Source organism: Mus musculus, chromosome X (genome assembly GCF_000001635.26).
Source record: "Mus musculus strain C57BL/6J chromosome X, GRCm38.p6 C57BL/6J".
Lineage (NCBI taxonomy): Eukaryota > Metazoa > Chordata > Mammalia > Rodentia > Muridae > Mus > Mus musculus.
In genome coordinates, this window is record NC_000086.7 from 30,819,275 (window position 1) to 30,844,926 (window position 25,652).

The following is a 25,652-nucleotide window of genomic DNA, read 5'->3' on the forward strand; positions in this document are numbered from 1 at the left end:
AAATCACTACAGGGAGGGTGGAGGGGTCCTGGGTGGGAAAGCAGACAAGGAGAAGAGGAGAGGATCAGGTATTGTGGGGTTGGGGAAAAGGACTGAAGCGCTGAGGACCAGCAAAAAGAATGGAAACAGGCATCTTTGATATGTAGGAGGTTAGAAAACCCTCTAGAATATACCACAGACCTGGGAGGTGAAAGACTCTCAGGACTCAAAGGGAGGGACCCTAGATGAAATGCCCTGCAGTGGGGAGAGGGAACTTGTAGAGTCCTCCTCCAGTGGAGAGACAGGACATCAAGTGGAAAGATGGGGTTGCCATCCCACAGTCAAAAGCTCTAACCCAGAATTGTTTCTGTCTGAAAGAACTACTGGAAAAAAATGGAGAAAAACCTAAGGAAAAGGGGATCCAGTGACAGGCGCAAATTGGGATCCAGCTCAATAAGAGGCATCAAGGCCTGACACTATTACTGATGCTATGGTGTGCTCACAAAAATGGGCCTATCATGACTGCCCTCTTAAAGACCCAACCAGCAGGTGAAAGAGTCAGATGCAGAAATTTACATGCAACCAATGGACAGAAGCTGGGAACCCCTGTGGTTGAATTAGGGAAAAGCTAGAAGAAGCTGAGGAAGAGGAGTTGAAGGAGGAGGACCAACAGTCTCAAATAACCTGGACCTCCCAGGATCTCTCAGACACTGAGCCGCCAACCAGGCAGCATACACCAGCTGATATGAAGCCCCCAACACATATACAGCAGAGGACTGCCAGGTCTGTTCTCAGTTAGAGAAGGTGCATTTAACTCTCAAGAGACTTGAGGCCACAGGGAGTAGGGAGGTCTGGTGGGGTGGGGGTAGGATGGTGGGGATATCCTCTTAGAGATGAGGAGTGGGGGTGTGGGAGCATGAGGCAAGGAGGTATGGGATGTGGAACAATCAGAGGGTGGACAAGGAGGGGGATAAAGTCTGGACTTTAAAAAAAGATTAAGGAATAAATTTTAAATAATTCACTACATTAGTGTGTGGAAGTTCGGTACAAAGGACTATTTGCCACTCACTTATTCATTTAGATTTTGTTTGGAAGTTAATATAAAGAGGCTCTTACACTTAAACAAGAAAATGATTAAAGATGTTTAAAAATAAAGGAGTTCTATTTTGACTCTAAAGGTATACCTCCTAGTTAACTTTGTAATCATGGGGGTTAACTTCATTCTTAGAATCATCAGAATTACAAGGATTAAAGAGCCTTTCAAACTCTGTTTCATAGGAGACAAAAATGTTAGTGAATTTTTTATTAGGTTACAAATGTACCCGCAAGTGAGAAATATGTATGCTTCATTAGTCTGAAGATGGGAAAGGAGAAGAGTACTTCAGAGTATGCTTCATAATGTCTCTTCACCATCTACATCAAAAAGCATATCGTAGTTGTTGGTCTCCATGTTCATCAAACCCTAAAACAGAAAAGCACTTCTTACTAAAGAAACTCCCAAGGATACAAATATGAAAGATTCTGTGCAAATGATGTATAGATGTGCTATGTTTAGTTAAGCAGGATAATTATAGTGTTAATAAACTATGAGGTACATCTGAGGTCAAATTCCCAATTTATCATTTCATGTCTTGAATAATTCCTACAAAGTCATTAGGATTTTACAGATAATATCAGTCACTTCAGCAAGAAATAATTCAAAATAGCAAGTAGTTAAACTTTTTGATTCCTAAAACATATTTCGTTTCCTAAGAACATTTTATGGACCATGTGCAACATACCTCCATGGACTTCTCATGCATGTCTTCAATTGCTTCCATGGTCGGACTCTGACTACATTCGGACAGTTTTAATGCTTGTTGTTCTTTTTGATAATTGTTCTACAAATGTAAAAGGAAAACATTACTGTAACAATTCTGTTCATTTTTGTTGTTACTGCCATGCAGCATGAATGCTAGGCTAACAACCAACCACTTAATGTATTTCCAATACTAAAATGTTTACGTGAGCAAAAATAATTCCATATGAAAAGTAAAAGGAATAGTTTTCCAAGTGATTTAACATTTTAACAACTATTATGACTAAATATACTTATATTTTTAAGTAACATGAAATACAATTATACTACCAATTGTGGGTTAATAAAACTTTTTTTTTATGAGAAATTGTTTGCCATGCTGCAGAGACTGGCCTTAGCCTCTCAAGTACTTAAGTTTATAGGCATGCACCATGTAAACATGAACTTGGTAAAATCCTAGCCCTGTAAGCTTAACTCTAGCTAGTGTTAATGCTTTTACCATATGGTGGCCTCCTTTTTCTAACTAGCAGAAGTAATCCCAGGAGGTGGTTCACTACCTCATCTCTGTATCTAGTCCCCACCTAAGGTGTATGTGCCATGTCTTCTACTTTCTCTTCCTTTCTTAAGGATGCCTTATACTTATTCTTTACTAAGTCCAACATCTTCACTTTTCTCAACTATTGTCAAGAGTTTCAGCAATTGTAACTGTTATTTTAAATTCATGACTTTAGCTGGTTGTCAGTGTAATGCCTATAAAACTAACTTTTATAAAGTTTGAGTTAGAATGATCACAAGATCATGAATAGTCTTGATCACTTAAAGATACCCTGCCTCGAAATAAAGTGTAAAAAGATGTCTGGGGACAAAGTTTAGTGGTAGATTTGTTTTCTCTAGGTTCCAATCTCAAGTAACACATGGAAGAAGTAATATAAATTTCTCTTCGTATTCTTTATGTTGGCAGACAACCATGGTAATTTGCATTTAAAAAAATTAAGACAAGCCGTTTCCACCTTTTCTCATTGTGCTACTAGATTCCTATTTTGTCCTTTATTCACTGTGATCAGTTTTGTACCTCACATTTCCACTCAAATCATCCTGATTAAGTACAATGACCTGCACTTTGTGAAGTTTCCCTTTAAAAAATGTACACGTGCATACATATGGAGACAAAGGATTAATATTGGGTGTCTTCTTTGGTTGCATCCCACTGTTTGGGAGACAGGGTCTCAATGAACCTAGAGCTCATCCATTAGGCTACAACTGGTGGCCAGGAAGCTCTGGGAATCTTCTTATCTCTGAACTAAATCTGAGTTTGGTGGTTCTAAAATGCTCACCACCACACCAACTTTTATTGTTGTGGTGGTTTGTTTTTAGTTTTGCTAGTTTGTTTTGTTGTTGGTGGTGTTGGTGGTAGTGGTGGTGGTGGAGGTGTGTGCGTGCATGCTTACTCAGGGAATATAAACTCGAGTCTCCATGCCTACAGTGAGAAAGATTACCAAATAAACCATCTTCCAGCCCTGCAAATCTATTTTATTTGGCCCATTAGCAGCATATGACAAAGTTAGTGAACTTTTCTTCCTTAAATGTTTTCCTTCACTCATGGTAGTTTTATTTGTACCAATTTTTCTCTTCCCTTACTGGTTCACTCTCACCCCCCTACCCCTACCTCATGCAGAATTACAAATATTGAAGTACTCTGGGAGTCCGTCTTTAGACTCCTCATATACATGGATGATTACTCCCCCTTGAAATTTCATCCAGGGTTCAAGGTTTAAAAATTGCCTTCAATTGGAGTATTCATTTACTTTTTATCTTTAGTCCCTATCTCTTTCCAGAACTGACTCATAATGGCGGCTTCCTCAATGCCTTCCCAGGCAGGAATGGATCTCCTGTTCATTTCAAATTGAATACTTCTCAAACTATTAACCAATCAAATAAAAAATAGTTAATATGGTCATCATCTCAGATCTTACTTGGAAACTATGTGCTGACTACAGTCATTGGTACAGTAATGGAGAGATGATCTAAAATAGTTTGGTGATATTCTTCCACAGGAATATTCTGCCAGGGCTGTTGAGAAAGGTTGTTTCTATCCACTGTTGTTACAAAATTTGTACTAAGTTTAGGATTGTAAGAACTGATTTGCCAGTTTGAGTTGGCTTTCGAATATTAACAACAGAGTCCAGATGACACCAGTAAGTAAGCTTTCTCTCTCCTTTCAACTGTACCTGAGGCTGACATAGTGTGCTTACTTTTGTAGAAACTGGTAATCCTCTCTTCATCTTTCAGCAAAAGTCTGCCTCTTGAAAATTTATAATCTGGTCTACAAGAAAATACCTAGTGGTTTTCATTGATATAGTATGTGATCATACTTCTCTGCTTTACAATTCAGTAGGACTAGAACAGAACCAAGGATAGATAGATAATGAAACTTAACTTCGTTTCATGTGCCCAACACAAGGCTAGTTTCTCCATTCCTACTTGATACTTAGTTATTCTAGGTTAATTATAAAGTTAGTTATGATACCAACCACTGATTTTTCTTGTTCTTCATTGAATTTCTGTATATCCATATCAAACTTCTGCTCACACAATTTGTTGTTGATCTTCTTTCTGTAAAGCACAGTAATAAAAGCAGTCACATTTCATACCAATATGAAAAAGAACACTCAAAACAAATTAAATTGACCATTTCATACTATAAAAAGAAAAACAGCAGTAAAATATTATCTAATGGGAAATCATTATAGTTTTTTTTCCCTGAAAGATTATCAGAGAAGTCTTCTTTTATGTTTTAGCTTTTCAAAAATTAAAGTAGTTTTAATACATATATATCTTATTTTAGAAAATTAATTGTATTTCAAAGTATTTTTTCATTATTTTCTATCAAATATAATGTCTAATTTATTTTGCTATATTGATTCAGTTAAGACTTAGTGCAAAACATAAGTCAATTAAAATATACAAATTGTCTGCATATGTAATTGATTTTTTCCATATTGTTAAACATAATAAACAACAAATTACATTTCTAAGATTTTGTGCAAGACTTCTGTGTTTCCACAATGAATGTAAACCAAATTTTAAAATCTCATTAACAGGTACTTAAAGTAGAAAATAAAAATTTTCACAGATTTCTAAGATTTAGATTTAGTTTCCTTGAAGGCATGAAGTTATAGGGTTAACTGCTTAGACAAAATCAAAGACGCACATTTTTACTAAAAGTTCAGTAATGTTTTTTTTTAACTTCAGCCACATATAATTTTTAAAATGATACAAATGTGACCCTACAAACCTAACAACTCTACCTCTCCCATTTGTTTGTTTGCCAAAGTCATTCTAATTTCTGGTTGCTTTTTTTTGAAAGAATCTTTGATATAAGTTTCCATGTGTTTTCTCTTTATGTGACTCCAGGTCCAAGGTGTCTGAAATAATCATCTTATATCTATGGGAAACAGGCACATATGTGGTGCACATATATACCTGTAAGCAAAACACTAATACACAAATATGTCTGAAAAATAGGTATTAAGAGCTTTGTTTCTTAAGCCATGTAAGACGTTTTGGGTCTATGATCCTAGTCTAGGAAGCTTAGCAGGAGATTTCCAGTGTAAAGGACAACATAGGTTACATAGGAAAATTCCAGCCAGCCTGACATACATAGTGAGACTATATATCAAAGACAAATTATTATCCTCAAAGAAAGCTCATGCAACATTCAATTACATATAATTTAAAATAGATTCTTTGGGATCTGAGTTTCATTCCCTCACTGGTTAGTAAATTTGTCTTTCACTTTCAGTTACATAATTCATTTTATAAAAATCAGTGAGGGGTTTGGTGAGATGATTCATCAGTTATGAGCACTGGTTCCCTTCCAGAGATGTGAGAATGGATTCCCAGCATCCACAAGGTTGCTCACAACCTATAACTCCAGTTCCAGGGAATTCAATGCCTTCATCTGGCCTCCTCAGGTACAAGACATACAAGCTGTGTACATACACACAATCAAGCAAAACAAACATACCCATAAAATAAAATTTAAAAAAATAAGTAATAAGGGTTATATTAAAGAATTCATTTTTCCATTGTGTCATATAAAGAAAAGCACAGAGGAGTTTTAGAAAAGAAACTGACTTAATATAAAATTAATACTGGGTCAACGAAATACTGTTGCATGTACAGAATTTTGTATACATATCACTTAGCTTTGAATACATGGAATGTAGAAAAGTTTACATCATTTTTTTCCTCTAAAAATCCCTTCAATGCAGTTATGAAAATGCCTCAGTAATAAATAGGATTTACTGTGAAAGGAGGACATTCGCAAGTTTGATTCTAGTACCCATTTGGAAAACTAACCATGGATGGTTGCTTCTACAATAGCAGCACTGTGGTAGGCAGAGTGAGAATTGCTAGGACTTGCTGGCTGCTTATCTAGCTACATGTTCAGTGAAAGAGCAGGTCTTACGGGAATAAGGTGGAAAGAAATAGAGCAAAACCCAACATCCTCCTCTGCCCTCCACATGTGTATATATGCACCACAGACACAAATATACGAAAAAATTAAAATTAAGTTTAATTAATGTCACACCTGTTGAAAAAGCACCATTTTCACTTCTGTACCACAGGCAAAAATAAGTCCATGATGCTAAATCAAAAATATTTGCAAGAGTCCGTGTCATGAGTAGATCTTGGGTGCTGACCTAGTCCCACAATACCCCTAGTAAGCTCAAATCCCAGGTGCTCTAACACTACCAGGATCACAGGAATGGCCCCAACATCAGGAGTAACTGAGTCCCTAAGGATCCAGGGACACAGGAACTCCTGCCTTGCCAGTGGCATGGATTCCTTCTGGTCTGAAAATGCACTTGGATCAGACCTGGGGTACTGGCTCTGCACCCACTCTTAAAACACCCATAGGGAGCATGACTCCCAGGTATTCTGAAATGCCCAAGATCACAGGATCACAGAGGAAGCTCGACTCCCAGGAGATCAGACACACCCAGGAACACTGGAGTTCTGACAGAAGAGCACAGCTGAGGGCACAACATCTTTCCCAACAACCTGTGTATCTGGGACCCCCACAAGAACCAGGGAAACAAAATCATCCTCCCGGCCAGAGGCACAGGTTCCTTGCAGTATGCAACTGTGTCTAGAGAAAACCTAGGGCTCTGGCACCCCACCAAATCTTGCAACACCAAGAAAACGTTTAACCCCCAGGAGCTCTGACACAGCAGGATCTCAGGAGATTGGTCACACCAGGATTTCAAGATCCAAGAGGCAGCATGACTTCCAGGAGCTCAGACACCCCCAAAATATCAGGATCCCAGGATCCCAAGATCTCAGAGACAGCTGGACTCCTATGAGTTCTGACACAACTAGGATTACAGGAGGGACAGGCTCCAGACAGAGACAGCAAGGGAAGGTAGCACCAAAGAAAATGAGATGGCATGAGGTAAGTGCAAGAATATAAGCAATAGCAACCAAGACTAGTCGGCATCATCATAACCCAGTTTGGCCACCAGAGCAAGTCTTGAATACCTCAACATATTGGAAAAGAAAGATTCAGATTCAAAATCACATCTCATGATGATGATAGAGGTCTTTAAGAACAAAAATAGTTCCATTAAAGAAATACAGGAAAACAGCTAGAAGCCCTTAAAGAGGAAACACAAAAATCCCTTAAAGAGTTAAAGAAAACACAATCAAACAGGTGAAGGAATTGAACAAATACCATCTAGATCTAAAAATGGAAATACAGAATAAAAACTCACAAAGAGAGATGAACCTGGAGAAAGAAAACCAAGGAGACATACATGCAAGCATCTCCAACAGAATACAAGAGATAGAATAGAGAATCTCAGGTACAGAAGATACCATAGAAAACATTGACACAACAGTGAACGAAAATGCAAAATGCAAAAATCTCCTAACCCTAAACATCCAGGAAATCCAGGACACAATAAGAAAACAAAACCTAAGGAAAATAGGTATAGAAGAGAGAGAAGATTCCCAAGTCAAAGGGCCAGCAAATATCTTCAACAAAATTATAGAAGAAAACTTCCCAAACCTAAAGAAAGATGCACATGAACATACAAGAAGCCTACAGAACTCCAAATAAACTGGACCAGAAAAGAAATTCCTGCCGACACATAATAATCAGAACAACAAATGCACTAAAGATAAAATATTAAAAGCAGTAAGGGAAAAAAGTCAAATAACATAAAAAGGCAGACCTGTTAGAAATACACCAGACTTCTCACCAGAGACTATAAAAGCCAGAAGATTCTGGACAGATGTTATATAGACTCTGAGAGAACACAAATGCCAGCCCAGGCTACTATACCCAGCAAAACTATCAATTACCGTAGATGGAGAAACCAAAGTATTCCATGATAAAATCAAATTCACACAATATCTTTCCACGAATCCAAACCTTCAAAAAAATAGATGGAGAACTACAACACAAGGAGGGAAACACTACACCATACAAAAATCAAGAAAGAAATCTTCTTTCAAGAAACCCCAAAGAAGATAGCAATATAAACATAATTCCACCTCAAACAACAAAAGTAACAGGAAACAACCAACAGTCACTGGTCTTTAATATTTCTTCTTAGCAATGGATTCAATTCCCCAATAAAAGACATAGAGTAATAGACTGGATACATAAACAGAACCCAGGATTTTGCTGCATACAGGAAACCCTCCTTAGTGACAAAGACAGACACTACCTCAGAGGAAAAGTCTGGAAAAAACTTTGCAAGCAAATATTTCCAGGAAACAAGATGGAATAGCCATTCTACTATGGAATAAAATCAACTTACAACCAAAAGGTTTTTGTTATTGTTTTTTTTGTTATTGTTTTGTTTTTGTTTTTGTTTTTGTTTTTTAAAGATAAGGACTGTCACTATACTTGTCAAAGGGTGAATCAACAAAGATGAACTCACAATTCTGAACATCCATGCTCCAAATGCAAGGGCAACCAAATTCATAAATGAAACTTTACTAAAGCTCAAAGTATATATTGTACCCTACATAATAATAGTGGGAAACTTCAACACCCCACTCTCAGCAACGGACAGATCCTGGAAACAGTAACAAAACAGAGACACTGTGAAACTAACAGAAGTTATGAAACAAATGGTTTTAACAGATATCTATATCTATAGATATCATAGAACATTTTATCATAAAACAAAAGAATGTGCCTTCTTCTCAACACCTCATGATGCCTTCTCCAATACTGACCATATAATGGGTCACAAAACAGGCTTCAACAGATATAAAATATTTAAATAATCCCATGCATCCTATCAAGTCACCACGGACTAAGGCTTATCTTCAATAATAATAGAAATAAGCCAGGCATGGGGGCACATGCCGTTAATCCCAGCACTCGGGACACTGAGGCAGGTGGATTTCTGAGTTCAAGTCCAGCCTGGTCTACAAAGTGAGTTCCAGGACAGCCACGGATACACAGAAAAACCCTGTCTTAACCCCCCAAATAATAATAATAATAATAATAACAATAAAAATATAAATAATAGAAAACCCATATATATACACGTGGTAGGTGAACAACAGTCTAATCAACGATAACTCGGTCATGGAAGAAATTAAAGACTTTTAGAGTTTAATGAAAATGAAGCTACAACATATCCAAACTTATGGGACACAATGAAAGCATTCCTAAGAGAAAAACTAATACCTCTGAGTGCCTCCAAAAAAGAAACTGGAGAGAACATACACTAGCAGCCTGGCAGCACAGTTAAAAGCTCTAGAACGAAAGGAAGCAAATTCACCCAAGAGGAGTAGAAGGCAGGAAATAATCAAACTCAGGGCTGAAATCAAACAAGTGGAAACAAAAAGAACTATACAAAGAATCAACCAAACCAGGAGCTGGTTCTTTGAGAAAATCAACAAAATAGATAAACCCTTAGGCAGACTAAAGAGAGGGCACAGAGTCAGTATCCAAATTAACAAAACCAGAAATGAAAAGAGAGACATAACAACAGAAACTTAGGAACCCCCCCCCCCCAAAATCATCAGATCCTACTATAAGAGCCTATACTTAACAAAACTGGAAAATTTGGATGAAATGGACAACTGTCTAGACAGATATCAGGTACCAATTTAAATCAGGATCAAATAGACCCTGTAAACACTCCTATAACCCCTAAAGAAATAGAAGCAGTCACTAATAGGCTCCCAACCCCCTCACAAAAAATAAAAGCCCAGGATCAGATGGGTTTAGTACAGAATTCTATCAGACCTTCAAGGAAGACCTAATACCAATACTCTTCAAACTTTTATGCAAAATCAAAAGAGAAGGAACACTATTCAATTTTCTATGAAGCCACAATTACACTTATACCCAAAACATACAAAGACCCAAATGAAGAAAGGGAACTTGAGACCAGTTTCACTTATGAATATTGATGCAAAAATACTCAATAAAATTCTGGTAAACCTAATCCAAGAACATGTTAATATGATCATCCTTCATGATCAAGTGTTCTTCATCCCAGGGATACAGGGATGGTTCAATATATGGGAATCCATCAGCGTAATCCACTATGTAAAAAATCTTGAGGAAAAAAAAACAGTATTATCTCATTAGATGCTGAGAAATCATTTGCAAAAATTCAATAACTCTTCATGATAAAATTCTTGGAAAGATCAAGTCAAGGCCCATACCTAAACATAGTAAAAGCAATATAGAGCAAACCAGTATCCAACATCAAATTAAATGGAGAGAAACTTGATGCAATCCCACTAATATCAGACAAGACAAGACCACTCTCTTCCTACCTATTCACAGTAGTATATAATATAGTAGAATTTTATAGTACTAGAAGTTATATCCATAGCAACTATATAACAAAAAGAGGTCAAAGGGATAAAAATTGGAAAGGAAGAATTCAAAATATCACTATTTGCAGATGATATGATAGTATATGTAAGTGACCCCCAAAATTCCAACAGAGAACTCCTAAACCTGATAAACAAATTCAGCAAAGTGGTTGGATGTAAAATTAACTCAAGCAAATCAGTAGCTTTCCTCTACTCAAAGGATAAACAGGCTGAAAAAGAAATTATGGATACAACACCCTTCACAATAGTCACAAATTATAATACCTTGGTGTGACTCGAACCAAGCAAGTGAAAGATCTGTATGATAAGAACTTCAAGTCCCTGAAGAAAGAAATTGAAAATCTCAAAAGATGGAAAGATCTCCCATGCTCATAGATTGGCACAATTAATTTAGTAAAAATGGCCATCTTGCCAAAAGCAATCAACAGATTCAATGCAATCTCCATCAAAATTTAAACTCAATTCTTCATAGAAATAGAAAGAGTAATTTGAAAAATCATTTGGAATAATAGAAATCCAGTATATCAAAAAACTATTCTCAACAATAAAAGAACTTCAGGGGGAATCATTCCCGACCTCAAGCTGTATTATAGAGAAATAATGATAAAAATGTATGGTAATGGTACAGATACAAGTACTTCATGAAATTCACAGGCAAATGGATGGATCTAAAATATATAATCCTGTGTGAGGTAACCCAATCCCAATAGAACAAACATGGTATGCACTCACTGATAAGTGGATATTAGTCTAAAAGCTCAGAATACCCAAAATGTAATCCACAGACCACATGAAGCTCAAGAAGAAGGAAGACAAAAGTGTGCGTGTTTCAGTCCTTCTTAGAATGGGGAACAAAATACTCCTGGGAGGAAACATGGAGATAAAGTACAGAGCAGAGACTGAAGGAATGACCATCTAGAGTCTGCCCAAACTGTGTATCCATCCCATATGCAGACACCAAACCCAGTCACGATTGTGGATGCCAACAAGTGCTTGCTGACAGGAGCCTAATATGACTTTCTCCTGAGAGGCTCTTTCAGAGCTTGGCAAGAACAGAGGCTGATGCTCACAGCCAACCATCAGACTGATCATAGGGTTCCCAGTGGAGGAGTTAGAGGAAGGACTGAAGGATTTGAAGGGGTTTGCAACCTTATAGGAAGAACAACAATATGAATGAACCAGACCTCCCAGAGCACCCAGGGACTAAGCCATCAACAAAAGAGGGGGTATCATGGCTCCAGTGCATATATAGCAGAAGATGGCCTTGTCAGACATCAGTGGGAGGAGAGGTCCTTGGTCCTGTGAAGGTTCAATGCCCCAGTGTATGCACATGCGAGGGTGGGGAAGTGGGAGTGGGTGGGTGGGCGAACACCCTCATAGTATCACAGGGAGGGGTAATGGAATAGGGAGTTTCTGGGGTGAAACCAGGAAAGGGCTATTATTTGAAATGTAAATAAAGATATTATCACATAATAAATAAATTAAATTAAAATAAAAATATTCACAAAATACTACATATAAATAAGTCATTAAGATGTCATATAGTATATTAATCAATATTATCTAATATATAAATTATGTTAATACTATATAGTTTTAAACAAATTATATATCCAAAAATGTACCTTCAAAATTTCCCAGTATATTTTGTACTGGAGATCTGTGAAGTAATTAAAGCTTTACAAAGTAAGGATGCTGGGGATACTGTTTGATTGCTCAGCTTTTGTCCTACAAGCAGGACGATGAGAGTTTGACCCACAACATTACAGCCTCCAAGAAAACCATTCAAATTAAGGATTAATCTTATAGAAATATTGTTTATAGTATATATCATATTTCAATTATTAATATACATTACTTGCTATACAATCAATTAAACTTTTCTGGAAGTACTTACACTAAGAAGGAAATAGTAAGTTTGAACATATTACCGTGTATCTCCAACTACTTCTTCAGGATTTGCATTCCCATCATCATGAGTTACTGGATTCTGTACTGGGTTCGTAATAAAACAAGATATTAAAACAATTATGTTATTTTGCAAATTTTAATGAAATACTTTGTGATCATTCAGGCATAGTGCCAACATTAGGTTTTAAAGCAGATCTATTATTTGCCTAGAAGTTAAACAAAATCAAGTAATGTCTAATTGTCATCTAAAAATATGTTTTAAGCTATTTATTTATATGTTGTGATTAAAGACGAGAGATACAATATGAGATTTTTGATCTCCTTTACAAGCCTAAGAAGAACAACTGAGAAAAAAAGGAAGTGTAACATCAATGCCCATCATTAAATATCTGGTACCTTCCATAAGGTCCAATTCTGAAGCATTCCTAACTTGCTGTTCACCACTTAACAAATTCCAGTTTTCCATTGGTGTCTCTACAGAACGTGCAAAACGCTGCCATTCCTCTGAGAAACTTACGTTTTCTGATTTAAAATAAAAAAAGAAATTTTCTCAAGCCTTTTGAATAAAAAATCACTTAAACTAATAAAATTGAAATATAAAATAACATTAAGGAATGATTTTTACAAAAACAGCACTTCATAATTGCATGAAGAGTTTAAAGATAAAACCATATTTCTATTACCCTCTGATTTAATACTAAAGACTTTAGTATTTAAACATGGAACACAATAGTTGGCTTCAAAGATAGCCATTAATAACCTTAACTTTAATATGTACACATTTTTAAAAAGAATTATTTAAGTTGAATAAAGTATCTTGGTCTTCCTTACTATAAAAGAATAGAGGTTTGTTATTTTTTAGTTTAAAACTCTCTCTCTCTCTCTCTCTCTCTCTCTCTCTCTCTCTCTCTCTCTCTCTCTCTTTCTCTTTTACACACACACACACACAGACACACACACACACACACACACACACACACACACACACACTATGATGGCTTTAACTGTGACTTCATGTGGGTTTATATCTAAACATAGGAGGATCTGCATGTTGGTCCCATTCCTGCAAGGTTTTTGATAAGTTAGAGCAAATGTGTCTGCATCTCAATCTCCAAATAAAATCATAGTTGCTATTATCACAACCAAGCTCCTCAATCTTTTTCATCGAAATACAAATCTAAATTATAAAGTTCTGTCTGGCTGGACATATATTTCACTGCTACAGCAAGAAGCTCTGGGTTCAATCTTCAACTATGAAAAACCCCCACAAATTTTAAAAGTAAAAAATAAAACAAGTATGTTTCCTCAGGTCCCAGTACATTTGTAAGGCTGAGGACTTCAGTTTCGAGGCCAGTTCAAGCTGCACATGAGGTTTCAGACACTCCTGAGATACAGAGTTAGAGCTTACTTCCCTAAACCAAAACAACACATAAATAAACACAGCCTGGCCTGAAGTATGTCTGAAGTTCCAGCACTTCAGAGGCTGAGAGGAGCCTCGGGATTTTGAGGCCGTTTGGATCCTATATATATACAAATTTCGGCAATCTGGCCTTTCAACACCAGGTAGAAGAAAATGAAGACTCGTCTTCAGTTTGTTTTTAATGAATTTCTGTCGGGTAGCAGCAGCACAGAAAAGGTTCTAGTCTGTTTCTGCCACTAACTGACCTCCAGTTTACTCACACTTCACATCCCCAGGCCCAAGGAAGACTTTCAGGGTCTCCAATTCCATGGCCTTCCTGCTTTCTGCTAGATGCTAGGCTTTTCAAACTCCTGCCCTTAGTGAAGTTCTCCGTTTTTCACCGCAGAGGTCTAAGTGGGTAAAGTCGATTGTGAACCCAGCAGCAGTGCTATCAGGAGTCCAGGGAGGGTCACCTCCTCTCCTTACTCTGGAAGTAACACCTCCGCCCCGCCACCTTCACCCCACCCGGACCCCCACCTGAACCATTATTAACCATCTTTTAACAGGTCACTGACTACCTCCACAGAGACTTCCCCCTACCATGCTTCCTCAAGAAACTTCCCTTCCTCAAGAACTCAGCTTCGTGGCCACCACAAAGCATACTGGGTAACAGGGATTGGGCAGCTGGAAAACAATCTCAGCCAAGCCCCTTGCTGATTGGCCGTGTTTGCACATGCTTACTAAAGTGAGAGAGGCTCTATCAGTCATCTGTCATCCAAGCAGCAAATAAGAGATAGTATTTTAGCTGCCACTACTACCCAGAAGTTTTCCATTTTCCAAGTTTGCAATACTAACTTGAAACTTAAAATAAAATGAACCCTAAAGAAGACTCTCCTACTTTGTTTCAGTTGAAGGGGCTGTTATGTGTATTTCGGATTTGTTTTATTTATTTAACTAACGTGCTTTTGCATGTTTGTATTTGTTCAACATGCATGTCTGGTGCTCATAGAAACTAGAATAGGATGCCAATTCCCCTGGATCTAGAATTACAAATGGTTGTGAGCCATTATATGGGTCCTAGGAACTAAACCTTGGTTTTCGAGCAACAAGTGGTCTTAATTTGAAAGCTATCTTTCCATCCCTGTCCTGTGTGTGTTTTAAGGTATGCTGGATCATTTCTCTCGATAGATGTTTATTTTTAATATACAGTGGAGATTATAGAAATATGACACTTTCCTAATATTGTCTATTTCCAGAAAAAGAAAAAAAACATAATTTTAAAGGATTCTGTAAATCATAAAAAGAGATTCAGCAAAAATGATGTGTATACATTTCAGTATATGTGTGCAGAAGAAGGCTTTATTCTCAATCATATTCCAACTTACATTTTTTGTTTGTTTGTTTTTCCAGACAGGGTTTCTCCGTATAGCCCTGGTTGACCTAGAACTCAACCTGTAGACCAGGGTTGCCTCAAACATAGAAATCCCCTGCTTCTGCCTCCCAAACGCTGGGATTAAAGGCATGCGCCACCACTGCCTGATCCAACTTAAATCTTCAGAGACAGGGTGTCTCTGAATCTGCAGCTCACCAACGTCACTAGCCTGGCTAGCCAGCTAGCTATCTCTACCTACTCAGCACTGGACTGCAGCCTGCATTTTTAAAGTGGATTCTAGGTCCCCACCTTAAGTCCATATATTTTCAAGGAAAGCACTTTACCAAGTGAGCCATAATTCTAGCCACTCTGCAAGGTTTGTTATGTTGCTGTAGCCACTGTCTTTTTTTTTGGGGGGGGGGGTGTATTTCTCTAATCATGCCTAAATTTAGGTTCCTAAAATGCTTAATGCTGGTTTTGTTTGTTTCCTTATAATAGCCAATTGCATTTCTTGCTCACTTTACAGTTAATTGGGCAAACTGGGAAAACTAACATTTCATTTGCTAGGCTTATTGCTGTGTTTTGTTTGTTTGGTGGGTGTTTTGTTAATTTCGTGTGTTGGTTGGGTTTTGTTTTGTTTTTTCACCACTGAAGATGAAACTCATAGCTTTTACATGGTGCTGTACCACTGAGGTACACCTTCAGCTAATCTTTGTTTCTGAATGTTGGGTGAGTAGTCATCTGTATGTGTTTTAAAGAAAACTACAATTACTGTGAAACCTAAAATTATCCTCTTATGCTGTAGGGTTTATAGAGATCTGATGCCATCTTATGTCCTCTTCAAACAACAGGCAAATATCTCCAAAAACACCTACCTCCAGATTTATCCAACATACTGTCTTGTTCATCTCTGTGAAGAAAGGACAATAAAATTTTAAAGCTAGAAATATAGTGGACTGGTAGAGCATTTGCCTAGCACACAAAAAACTTTACACAGGAACTTCTTTTAATTATTTAGAATAAATATATAATGTTTGGTTTGGAACAAATGTCATTTGCATATAAAATACATGGCAGACAACCAAAGTGAACCTGAATTATTTACTTTTAACAATTCATACATTTACAACACACAGTAGTTTATTCATAACTCTCCCACACTTGCTGAGACCCTTCTTCTTCCCAGATGGTCCCCCTCTTATTTTTATTATGTTTCTCCTTTTGTTTGTGTGTATATCTGGGAAGATCCCATGCAGGTGGGTATATTGTCCTAGTTGCTATGTGTTTGTGATGACAAGGACTTAAGGACCCCAAGCTGGGCTTGAACTCAATATATAGCTGCATCTGACCATGAATTGTTGATTTTCCTGAATCTACTCCTCCAGTGAAGGGATCACAAACACTACTTTTGAAGTACTCTATTGAACTGGGAAAAATTGAAAATATTACCTTATATCTTCATCTGCTTCTACGTGAGGCGGCATATTCTCATGTTTGCCAAATGCTGGCCTCTTTACTATATTGACAATAGAAAATGGAAACATTTGAAAGTATGCTATATAAGTAATAGTTAATAAAGTATTTTCAATTTGCATTTCTCTGGAAAAACTGCCCACGTGAGTTTTTCAAACAGTTTTATAAATGAAATAATTACATCAAGGTTATTGAGGATACAAGGAGAAAACAAAACTTAAGGATAATAGGTATAGATGAGAAGTAAGATTTCAGACTTAAAGGGCCAGTGAATATCTTCAACAAAATTATAGAAGAAAACTTCCCTAACCTAAAGAAAGAGATGCCCATGAACATAAAAGAAGCCTACAGATCCCCAAATACTTTAGACCACAAAAGACATTCCTGCCATCACATAATAATCAAAACACCAAATGCACACAAAAAAGAGAATATTAAAAGCAGTAAGGGAAAACAGTTCAAGTAACATATAAAGGCAGACCTATCAGAATTTCACCTAACTTCTCCCCAGAGACTATGAAAGCCAGATGATCCAGGACAGTTGACATACAGACCCTAAGAGAGCACAAATGCCAGCCAAGGCTACTATAAACAGTAAAACTCTTTTACCATAGATGGTGAAACCAAGGTATTCTATGACAAAACCAAAATTACACAATATCTTCCAACAAATCATGCCCTTCAAAGGATAATGAAGGGAAAACACCAAAACAAGGAGGGAAATTACATTCTAGAAAAAGCAAGAAAGTAATCTTGCAGCAAAACTAAAAGAAGATGGCCACATGAACAAAATTCCATTTCTAAAAACAAATATAACAGGAACCAACAACGACTTTTTCTTAATATCTCTTAATATCAGTGGACTCAAATCCACAATAAAAAGACATAGACTAAAAGACTTAATGTGTAAGCATGACCCAGCATTTTGTTTCATATAAGAAACAAACCTCACAGACAAAGACAGATATTACCTCAGAGTAAAAGTCTAGAAAACAATTTTCCAAGCAGATGGTCACAAGAAACAGGCTGGAGTAGGCATTCTAATATCAAATAAAATTGACTTTCAACCCAAAGTTATCAAAAAAGACAAGGAGGAACACTTCATATTCATCAAAATTAAATTTACCAAGAGGAACTCCCAATTCTGAACATCTATGCTCCAAATGCAAGGGCAGCCACATTCATAAAAGAAACTTTAGTAAACCTCAAAATACACATTGCACTGCACACTATAATAGTGGAAGACTTCCAAACCCGTCTCTCATTAATGGACACATCCTGGAAACAAAAACTAAAAACAGACACAGTGAAACCAACAGGAGTTATGAAACAAATGGATTTAGTTGATATCTATAGAACACTGTATCCTAAATCGAAAGGATATCCCTTCTTCTCAGTACCTCATGAGGCCTTCTCCAAAACTGACCATATAATCAGTCACAAAACATGCCTCAACAGATATAAAAATATTGAAATAATCCCATGCATCCTATCAGATCACCACAGACTAATGCTGATCTTCCATAATAATATAAATAATAGAAAATCCACATATATGTGGAAGGTGAACAACAACCTACTCAATGATAACTTGGTCAAGGAAGGAATAAAGAAGGAAATTAAAGACTTTTTAGAGTTTAATGAAAATGAAGCTACAACATAACCAGACATATGGTACACAATGGAAACAGTAATAAGACTAAAATTCACAGCTCTGAATGCCTCTAAAAAGAAACAGGATAGAGGATGCAGGAGCAGCTTGACAGCACAACTAAAAGCTCTAGAACAAAAGGAAGCAAATTCTCACAAGAGGAATAGAAGGCAGGAAACAATCAAACTCAGGAATGAAATCAACCAATTGGAAACAAAGGAACTATACAAAGAATCAACCAAACCAGGAGCTGGTTGTTTGAGAAAATCAACATGATAGGTAAACCCTTAGCCAGACTCACTAAAGGAAACCGAGACATCATCCTAATTAACAAAACCAGAAATGAAAAGGGAGACATAACAACAGAAACTTAGGATATCCAAAAAATCATCAGATCCTACTACAAAAACCTATACTCAACAAAACTGGAAAATCTGGATGAAATGGACACATTTCTAGACAGATATCAGGTACCAAATATAATTCAGGATCAGATAAACCCTAGAAATACTCCCATAACACCTAAAGAAATAGAAGCAGTCATTAATAGTCTCCCAAACAAAAAAGCCCAGGATCTGATGGGTTTAGTAAAGAATTCTATCAGATCTTCATGAAGACCTAATACCAATACTCTTCAAACCATTATGCAAAATCTAAAGAGAAGGAACATTATTCAATTTGTTCTATGAAGCCAGAATTAAAATTATACTCAAACCATACAAAGATCCAATGAAGAAAGGAAACTTCAGACCAATTTCCCTTATGAAAATTGATGCAAAAATATTCAATAAAAGCCTTGCAAACTGAATCCAAGAATACATAAAAATGATCATCCATCATGATCAAGTACACTTGATCCCTGTGATGAGGGATGGTTTAATATACAGAAATCCATCAACTTAATCCACTATAGAAACAAACTCAAAGACAAAAATCACATGATCATTTCATTAGATGCTGAGAAAACATTTGACAAAATACAGCACCCATTCATAGTAAAAGTCCAGGATAGATCAGGAATTCAAAGCCTATACCTAAACATAATAAAAGCAGTAGACAGCAAACCAGTAGCCAACATCAAACTAAATGGTGAGAAACTGGAGGCAATCCCGCTAAAATCAGGGACTAAACAAGGCTGCCCACTTTCTCCCTACCTATTCAACATAGTACTTGAAGTCCTAGTCAGAGCAATTAGACAACAAAAGGAGAACAAATGAATACAAATTGGAAAGGTAGAAGGCAAAATCTCACTATTTCCAGAAGATATGATAGTATATATAAGTGACCCCAAAAATTACACCAGAGAAATCCTAAATCTGATACACAGCTTCAGTGCAGTAGCTGAATACAAAATTAACTCAAACATATCGGTGGCCTTTCTCTACAAAAAGAATAAACAGGATGAAATAGAAATTAGGGAAACAACACCCTTCACAATAGTCACAAATAATATAAAATACGTTGGTGTGACTCTAACTGAGTAAGTGAAAGAAGGATCTGTATGATAAAAATGTCAAGTCTCTGAAGAAAAATCAAAGAAAATCTCAGAAGTTGGAAAGATTTCCCATGCTCATTGATTGGCAGGATTAATGTAGTAAAAATGGCTATCTTGCCGAAAGCAATATAAAGATTTAATGCAATCCCCACGAAAATTCCAACACAATTCTTAACTGAGTTAGAAAGGGCTATTTGCAAATTCATCTGGAATAAGAACAAAACCTAGGATACAAAAACTATTCTCAACAATAAAAGAATCTCTCCTGGAATCACCGTGCCTGATCTCAAGCTGTACTATAGAGCAATTGTGATAAAAACTGCATGGTACAGGTATACTGATAGACAGGTAGATAAATGGAATAGAACTGAAGACACAGAAATGAACCCACACACCTATTGTCACTTGATCATTGACAAAGGAGCAAAAACCATCCAGTGGAAAAAAAGACAACATTTTCAACAAATGGTGCTGGCTCAATTGGCAGTTAGCATGTAGAAGAATGCAAATTGATCTATTTTCATCTCATTGTACAATGCTCAAGTCTAGGTAGATCAAGGAACTCCACATAAAACCAGAGACACTGAAACTTATAGAGGAGGAAGTGGGGAAGAGCTTCGAAGACATGGGCACAAGGGAAAAATTCCTGAACAGAACAGCAATGGCTTGTGCTGTAAGATTAAGAATAGACAAATGTGACCTTATAAAATTGCAAAGCTTCTATAAGTCAAAGGACACTGTCAATAGGACAAAACAGCAACCAATAGATGGGAAAAAAATCTTTACCAATCCTAAATCAGATGGGGACTAATATCCAATATATATAAAGAGCTCAAGAATCTGGACTCCAGAAAATCAAATAACCCCATTAAAAAATGGGGACAGAGATAAACAAAGAATTCTCAACTAAGGAAAACCGAATGGCTGAGAAGCACCTAAAAATGTTCATCATCCTTAATTATCAGGGAAGTGCATGTCAAAATAAACCTGAGATTCCACCTCATACCAGTCAGAATGGCTCAGATCTAAAACTCAGATGACAGCAGATGCTGGCGAGAATGTGGTGAAATAGGAACACTCCTCCATTGCTGGTGAGATTGCAAGCTGGTAAAACCACTCTGGAAGTCAGTCTGGTGTTTCCTCAGAAAATTGGACATAGTTCTACTGGAAGATCCAGCAATACTCCTCCCTGGGCATATTCTCAGAAGATATTCCAACTTGTAATAATGACATGCTTCACTATGTTCATAGCATCCTTATTTATAATAGCAAGAAGCTGAAAACAACCCAGATGTCCCTCTTCAGTGGAATGGATACAGAAAATGTGGTACATTTACATAATGAAATACTACACAGCTATTAAAAACAATGAATTCATGAAATTCTTAGACAAATGGATGGATCTGGATGATATCTTCCTAAGGGAGATAACCCAATCACAAAAGAACACACATGATATGCATTCACTGATAAGTGGATATTATCCCAGAAGCTCAGAATAACCAAGATACAATCTGCAAAACCCATGAAACTCAAGAAGAAGGAAGACCAAAGTGTGGATACGTCATTCCTTCTTAGAATGGGAAACAAAATGTCCATGGAAGGAGTTATAGAGACAAAGTTTGCAGCTGAGACTGAATGAATCCAGAGACTGCCTCACTCAGGGATCAATCCAATAAATAATCAACAAACCCAGACACTATGGCAGATGCCAACGAGAGCTTGGGGACAGGAGACTGATATAGCTGTCTCCTGAGAGGATCTGTCAGTGCCTGACGAATACAGAAGTGAATGCTCACAGACATCCATTGTACTGAGCACAGGGTCCCCAATGATGGAGCTAGAGAAAGTTCCCAAGGATCATAAGGGGTTTGCTGCTCCATAGGAGGATGAACAATATGAACTAACCAGTACCCCCAGAGTTCCCTGGGACTAAAGCACCAATCAAATAAAACAGATGGTGGGACTTATGGCTCCAGCTGCATATGTAGGAGAGGATGGCCTAGTATGTCATCAACGGGAGGAGAGACCCTTGGTACTGTAAAGGTCCTATGCCCCAGTATTAAGGAATGCCTGGGCCAGGAATTGGGGGTGGGTGTGTTGGGGGCAGGGGGAGAGGTAAGAGGAGAGGGGATTTGCAGAGGGGAAATAGAAAAGGGGATAATATTTGAAATGTAAATAAAGAAAATATACAATAGAAAAAAGGAATGAAATAATTTATTTGCAGATATTATGAAATAAATTCATGTTTTGCTAACATATAGGAACAACGTTCATGTCTTTTTCTGGGGTAAAATCATAGCAAGTTATCGTTTCTCAACATATTATGTCTACAGTGCCAAGAGTAGGTATATGCACTGCTAAAACTCAGGTATAGGAATATATAGATATAGGTAAAATTAGAAATGAAGTATATGAAAACTTAGAAAAGACTTCTTCCATTGCAGGTGAGTTGGGAAAGGTCTAATGAACTTCAGGACACAATCAATACTGAAGACTGGATACCTTCAGAATGAGCCTGCTCTTCTTCTTCATCTGAATCATAGTCAAGAAGTAATAAGTAACCATCCTTTGGTATCACCCACAGTTTCTTAATAGACATTTTTCTCTTAAGCGCTCAGTTGTCTTCTTAGTTAAAAAATAAAAATAAAAAGGAAAAAAGAAAAAAATGTAGTTATCTAAATCCAAAGGTATCATTTAAATAGTTAAAAATGTCAAAAAGTCAAATAATTATATAATTATCTTAGCTCATTGAAAGATTGTTTCTTTTGTTTTTTAACACTTATATTTTTAATAATTTGTTTTTATCAGAGAGTTTTGCATACATATTCAATATGGTCACACGTGTACATGTGTATGTGTGTGTGTGTATGTGTATATGTATACACACACACACACACACACACACATATATATATATATATATATATATATATATATATATATATATATATATATATATATGCTTCCCCTTAAAATTTCCTTCATGTATCCCATTTATCATGTCCCTCTCCCTCCCAACTTTGTTTTAAAATCTTCTTTAACTTACTTATTTTAAATCCTTCTTTAGAACCCAAGTTAACAATCTGTCATTTCTCAGTTTAAAAAAGGCAAAAACAGGCCAGCCTTTAATACGTGAGTCCTCCCTTTCTCACCAAAAATGATGAGCAAAATGTGTTTGCATTTAAACTTTGAGGCATCTGAATTTTGGTACTATCTCCCAAAGATTCTTTTTAAACAAAACATCAGCAATTCTGATTTTCAGTATATCTCAGTTTTAAAGTAAATTCATAGTACTATCCAGAAAGATGATGAACATGGTAACTATATATTCATGTCAAGAAGACCCAATGCTCAGTCTACAACAAACACTCACCACCACTACCCACACAGAAAATCCTTATATTGGAGAAATTTGGGATTGGGGGAAGCCGAGGATTTCAAACATCTGAAGATTATAAGTTAAAGGCCAGCCCAAGCCAGACCAGTCTGAGCTACAAAGGAAGATCCCATCCTACAGAACTAAAACTGAGAGAAAAAGCTGAACTTGGTGGTCCAAGTCTTTAATCCCAATACATGGGCGATTAGACAGGAGGATCCCTGTTCAGAATCCTTCCCAGATTACTTATTAATCTCTTGTAATGTCTCCTCTTCTTCTTTTCATTCATTCTTCCTACGCCACTCCCCTCTCTGCAATGTCCATACAGTCTATACCAAAGGAACACACCGTAGAGAAGACAATGAAGAGGGAGGAATCCTCAGTGTGTTTTAATTGGATCCGGGACAGCACACAGGGCAAGCGCCAAGTTGGACCCTAAGGCTCCTTACAGCACACAGGACAAGCGCCAAGGCTCCTCACTCACAGCCCCATGCTCCCCCGACCCACAATCCTGCAGCCAGCTCTCTGATCCTATCCCAAGGCCCCATGATTGTGTCCTCCAAGGGTTCACAATCTTCTAAGGCCCTGACCTGTTCAATCCTCTGCCATGAATATGGTCCTCCACCTTCAGTTAACAATCAGAAGCCATAGGAAATGGCGATCATGAGGCATTCCCTCACCTAGTGGCCACCTGGGCCTGATATGCCCCACCCTGTCATACCTCGATTAACTGTCCAACAACCCTGAGCAGAGCCGATTATCACTTAAAGGTTATCTCAGAGGTGAACACCTTCACAACTGCACCCTTCCGTGCTCAACTCCTCAATGGTAAAAAACCGTTGTCAGCAGAGATTCCTGGACTGAGGATTCTGAGGACCCTTTGTGATGCAAGCTGGAGAAATCAGGTCTGTGCTGATTGGCTGAATATATCCTGCTCATGCGTACATGGAGTACCAGGCACCATCGCTTCAAAGGGAGTTTTCAGAAGGTGGGAATGAGCTACTACTGGCTTTAAGACAATTTCTAGGTTTTAAGCCCTTACATACTTGAAAAACTTGAACAAATGTGAAACATATGAAACACTGCAAACGGCACTACTTTATTTCAACAGTAGAGGCTCTTGCATGCCATTTTGGTTTGTATTTATTCATATGCGTAACAATGAATGTGTGTGGACTCTTTCTGAATGTACATAAGCACACCACAAGAGTTTATTCTGTCCTAAGAGATCAGAAGGGAGCATCCAGATCCCCTATATCCCCTGGTACCCTCCTGTCTCCACCTTCCTAGTACTGACCTTGATTACAAGAACATGCTAGACCCTTCTGGCCCTCTCTCTCACTTATGCCTCTGTTGCCTACAGAGGCTGGAAGTGTGCACTGATTCTCTGAAACTTTAGCTGTGCATAAATTGTGAGCCACGATGTGGGTGTTTTGTGCCTGGTCATCTGCATAGAACAGGTGATTTTAACAGATGAGTCATTTTTCCAACCACTGTTTTGTGCACTTATTTGCATTCCTATGGTTTCTTCAGGTACCAGGCATGCATCTGGTGTGTTTAAATTAATGTTGACCTAACACACACACACACACACACACACACACACACACACAAAACCCACTGATATTTTTTAATTTGCATATTTCTCTATAACTCCTTTTGTCCTATTTCATGCCTTGTACAACTTCCTTGTGAGGTGTATTCCTTTTCTTTGTTTTTTGTTTGTTTTCAATTTTTTTACTACATATTTTTTTCATTTACATTTCAAATGCTATCCTGAAAGTCCCCTATACCCTCCCCCTCCCCGTCTTGCTCCCATACCCATCCACTCATATTTCTTGGCTCTGGCACTCCCCTGTACTGCAGCATATAAAGTTGGCAAGACCAACGGGCCTCTCTTCCCAGTGATGGCTGACTAGGCCATCTTCTGCTACATATGAAGCTAGAGAAACAAGCTCTGGGGATACTGGTTAGTTCATATTGTTGTTCCACCTATAGGGTTGCAGACCCCTTCTGCTCCTTGAATACTTTCTCTAGCTCCTCCATTAGGACCCTGTGTTCCATCCAATAGATGACAGTGAAAATCCACTTCTGTATTTGCCAGGCACTGGCATATCCTCACACAAGACAGCTATATCAGAGTCTGTTCAGCAACATCTGGCTGGCATGTGCAATAGTGTCTGCATTTGGTGGCTAATTATGGAATGGATGCCTGGGTGGGGTAGTCTCTGGATGGTCCATCCTTTCGACTTAGCTCCAAACTTTGTCTCTGTAACTCCTTCCATGGGTATTTTGTTCCCTATTCTAAGGTAGTA

General features: G+C 37.5%; 1 protein-coding gene across 1 annotated transcript; it reads right to left on the reverse strand.

Moving 5' to 3' along the window:
* Positions 1-1,267: 1,267 nt before the first annotated feature.
* On the reverse strand, positions 1,268-24,195 carry Gm10487 (predicted gene 10487). Its single transcript, NM_001100609.1, has 9 exons — positions 24,059-24,195; positions 22,464-22,586; positions 16,789-16,855; positions 16,215-16,249; positions 12,965-13,090; positions 12,589-12,652; positions 4,309-4,390; positions 1,761-1,859; positions 1,268-1,441 (listed from the first exon to the last, which is right to left on the reverse strand). The coding sequence occupies exons 2-9, from the start codon at positions 22,558-22,560 to the stop codon at positions 1,373-1,375; spliced, it is 639 nt and encodes a 212-aa protein (NP_001094079.1). The 5' UTR covers positions 22,561-22,586; positions 24,059-24,195; the 3' UTR covers positions 1,268-1,372.
* Positions 24,196-25,652: the final 1,457 nt, after the last annotated feature.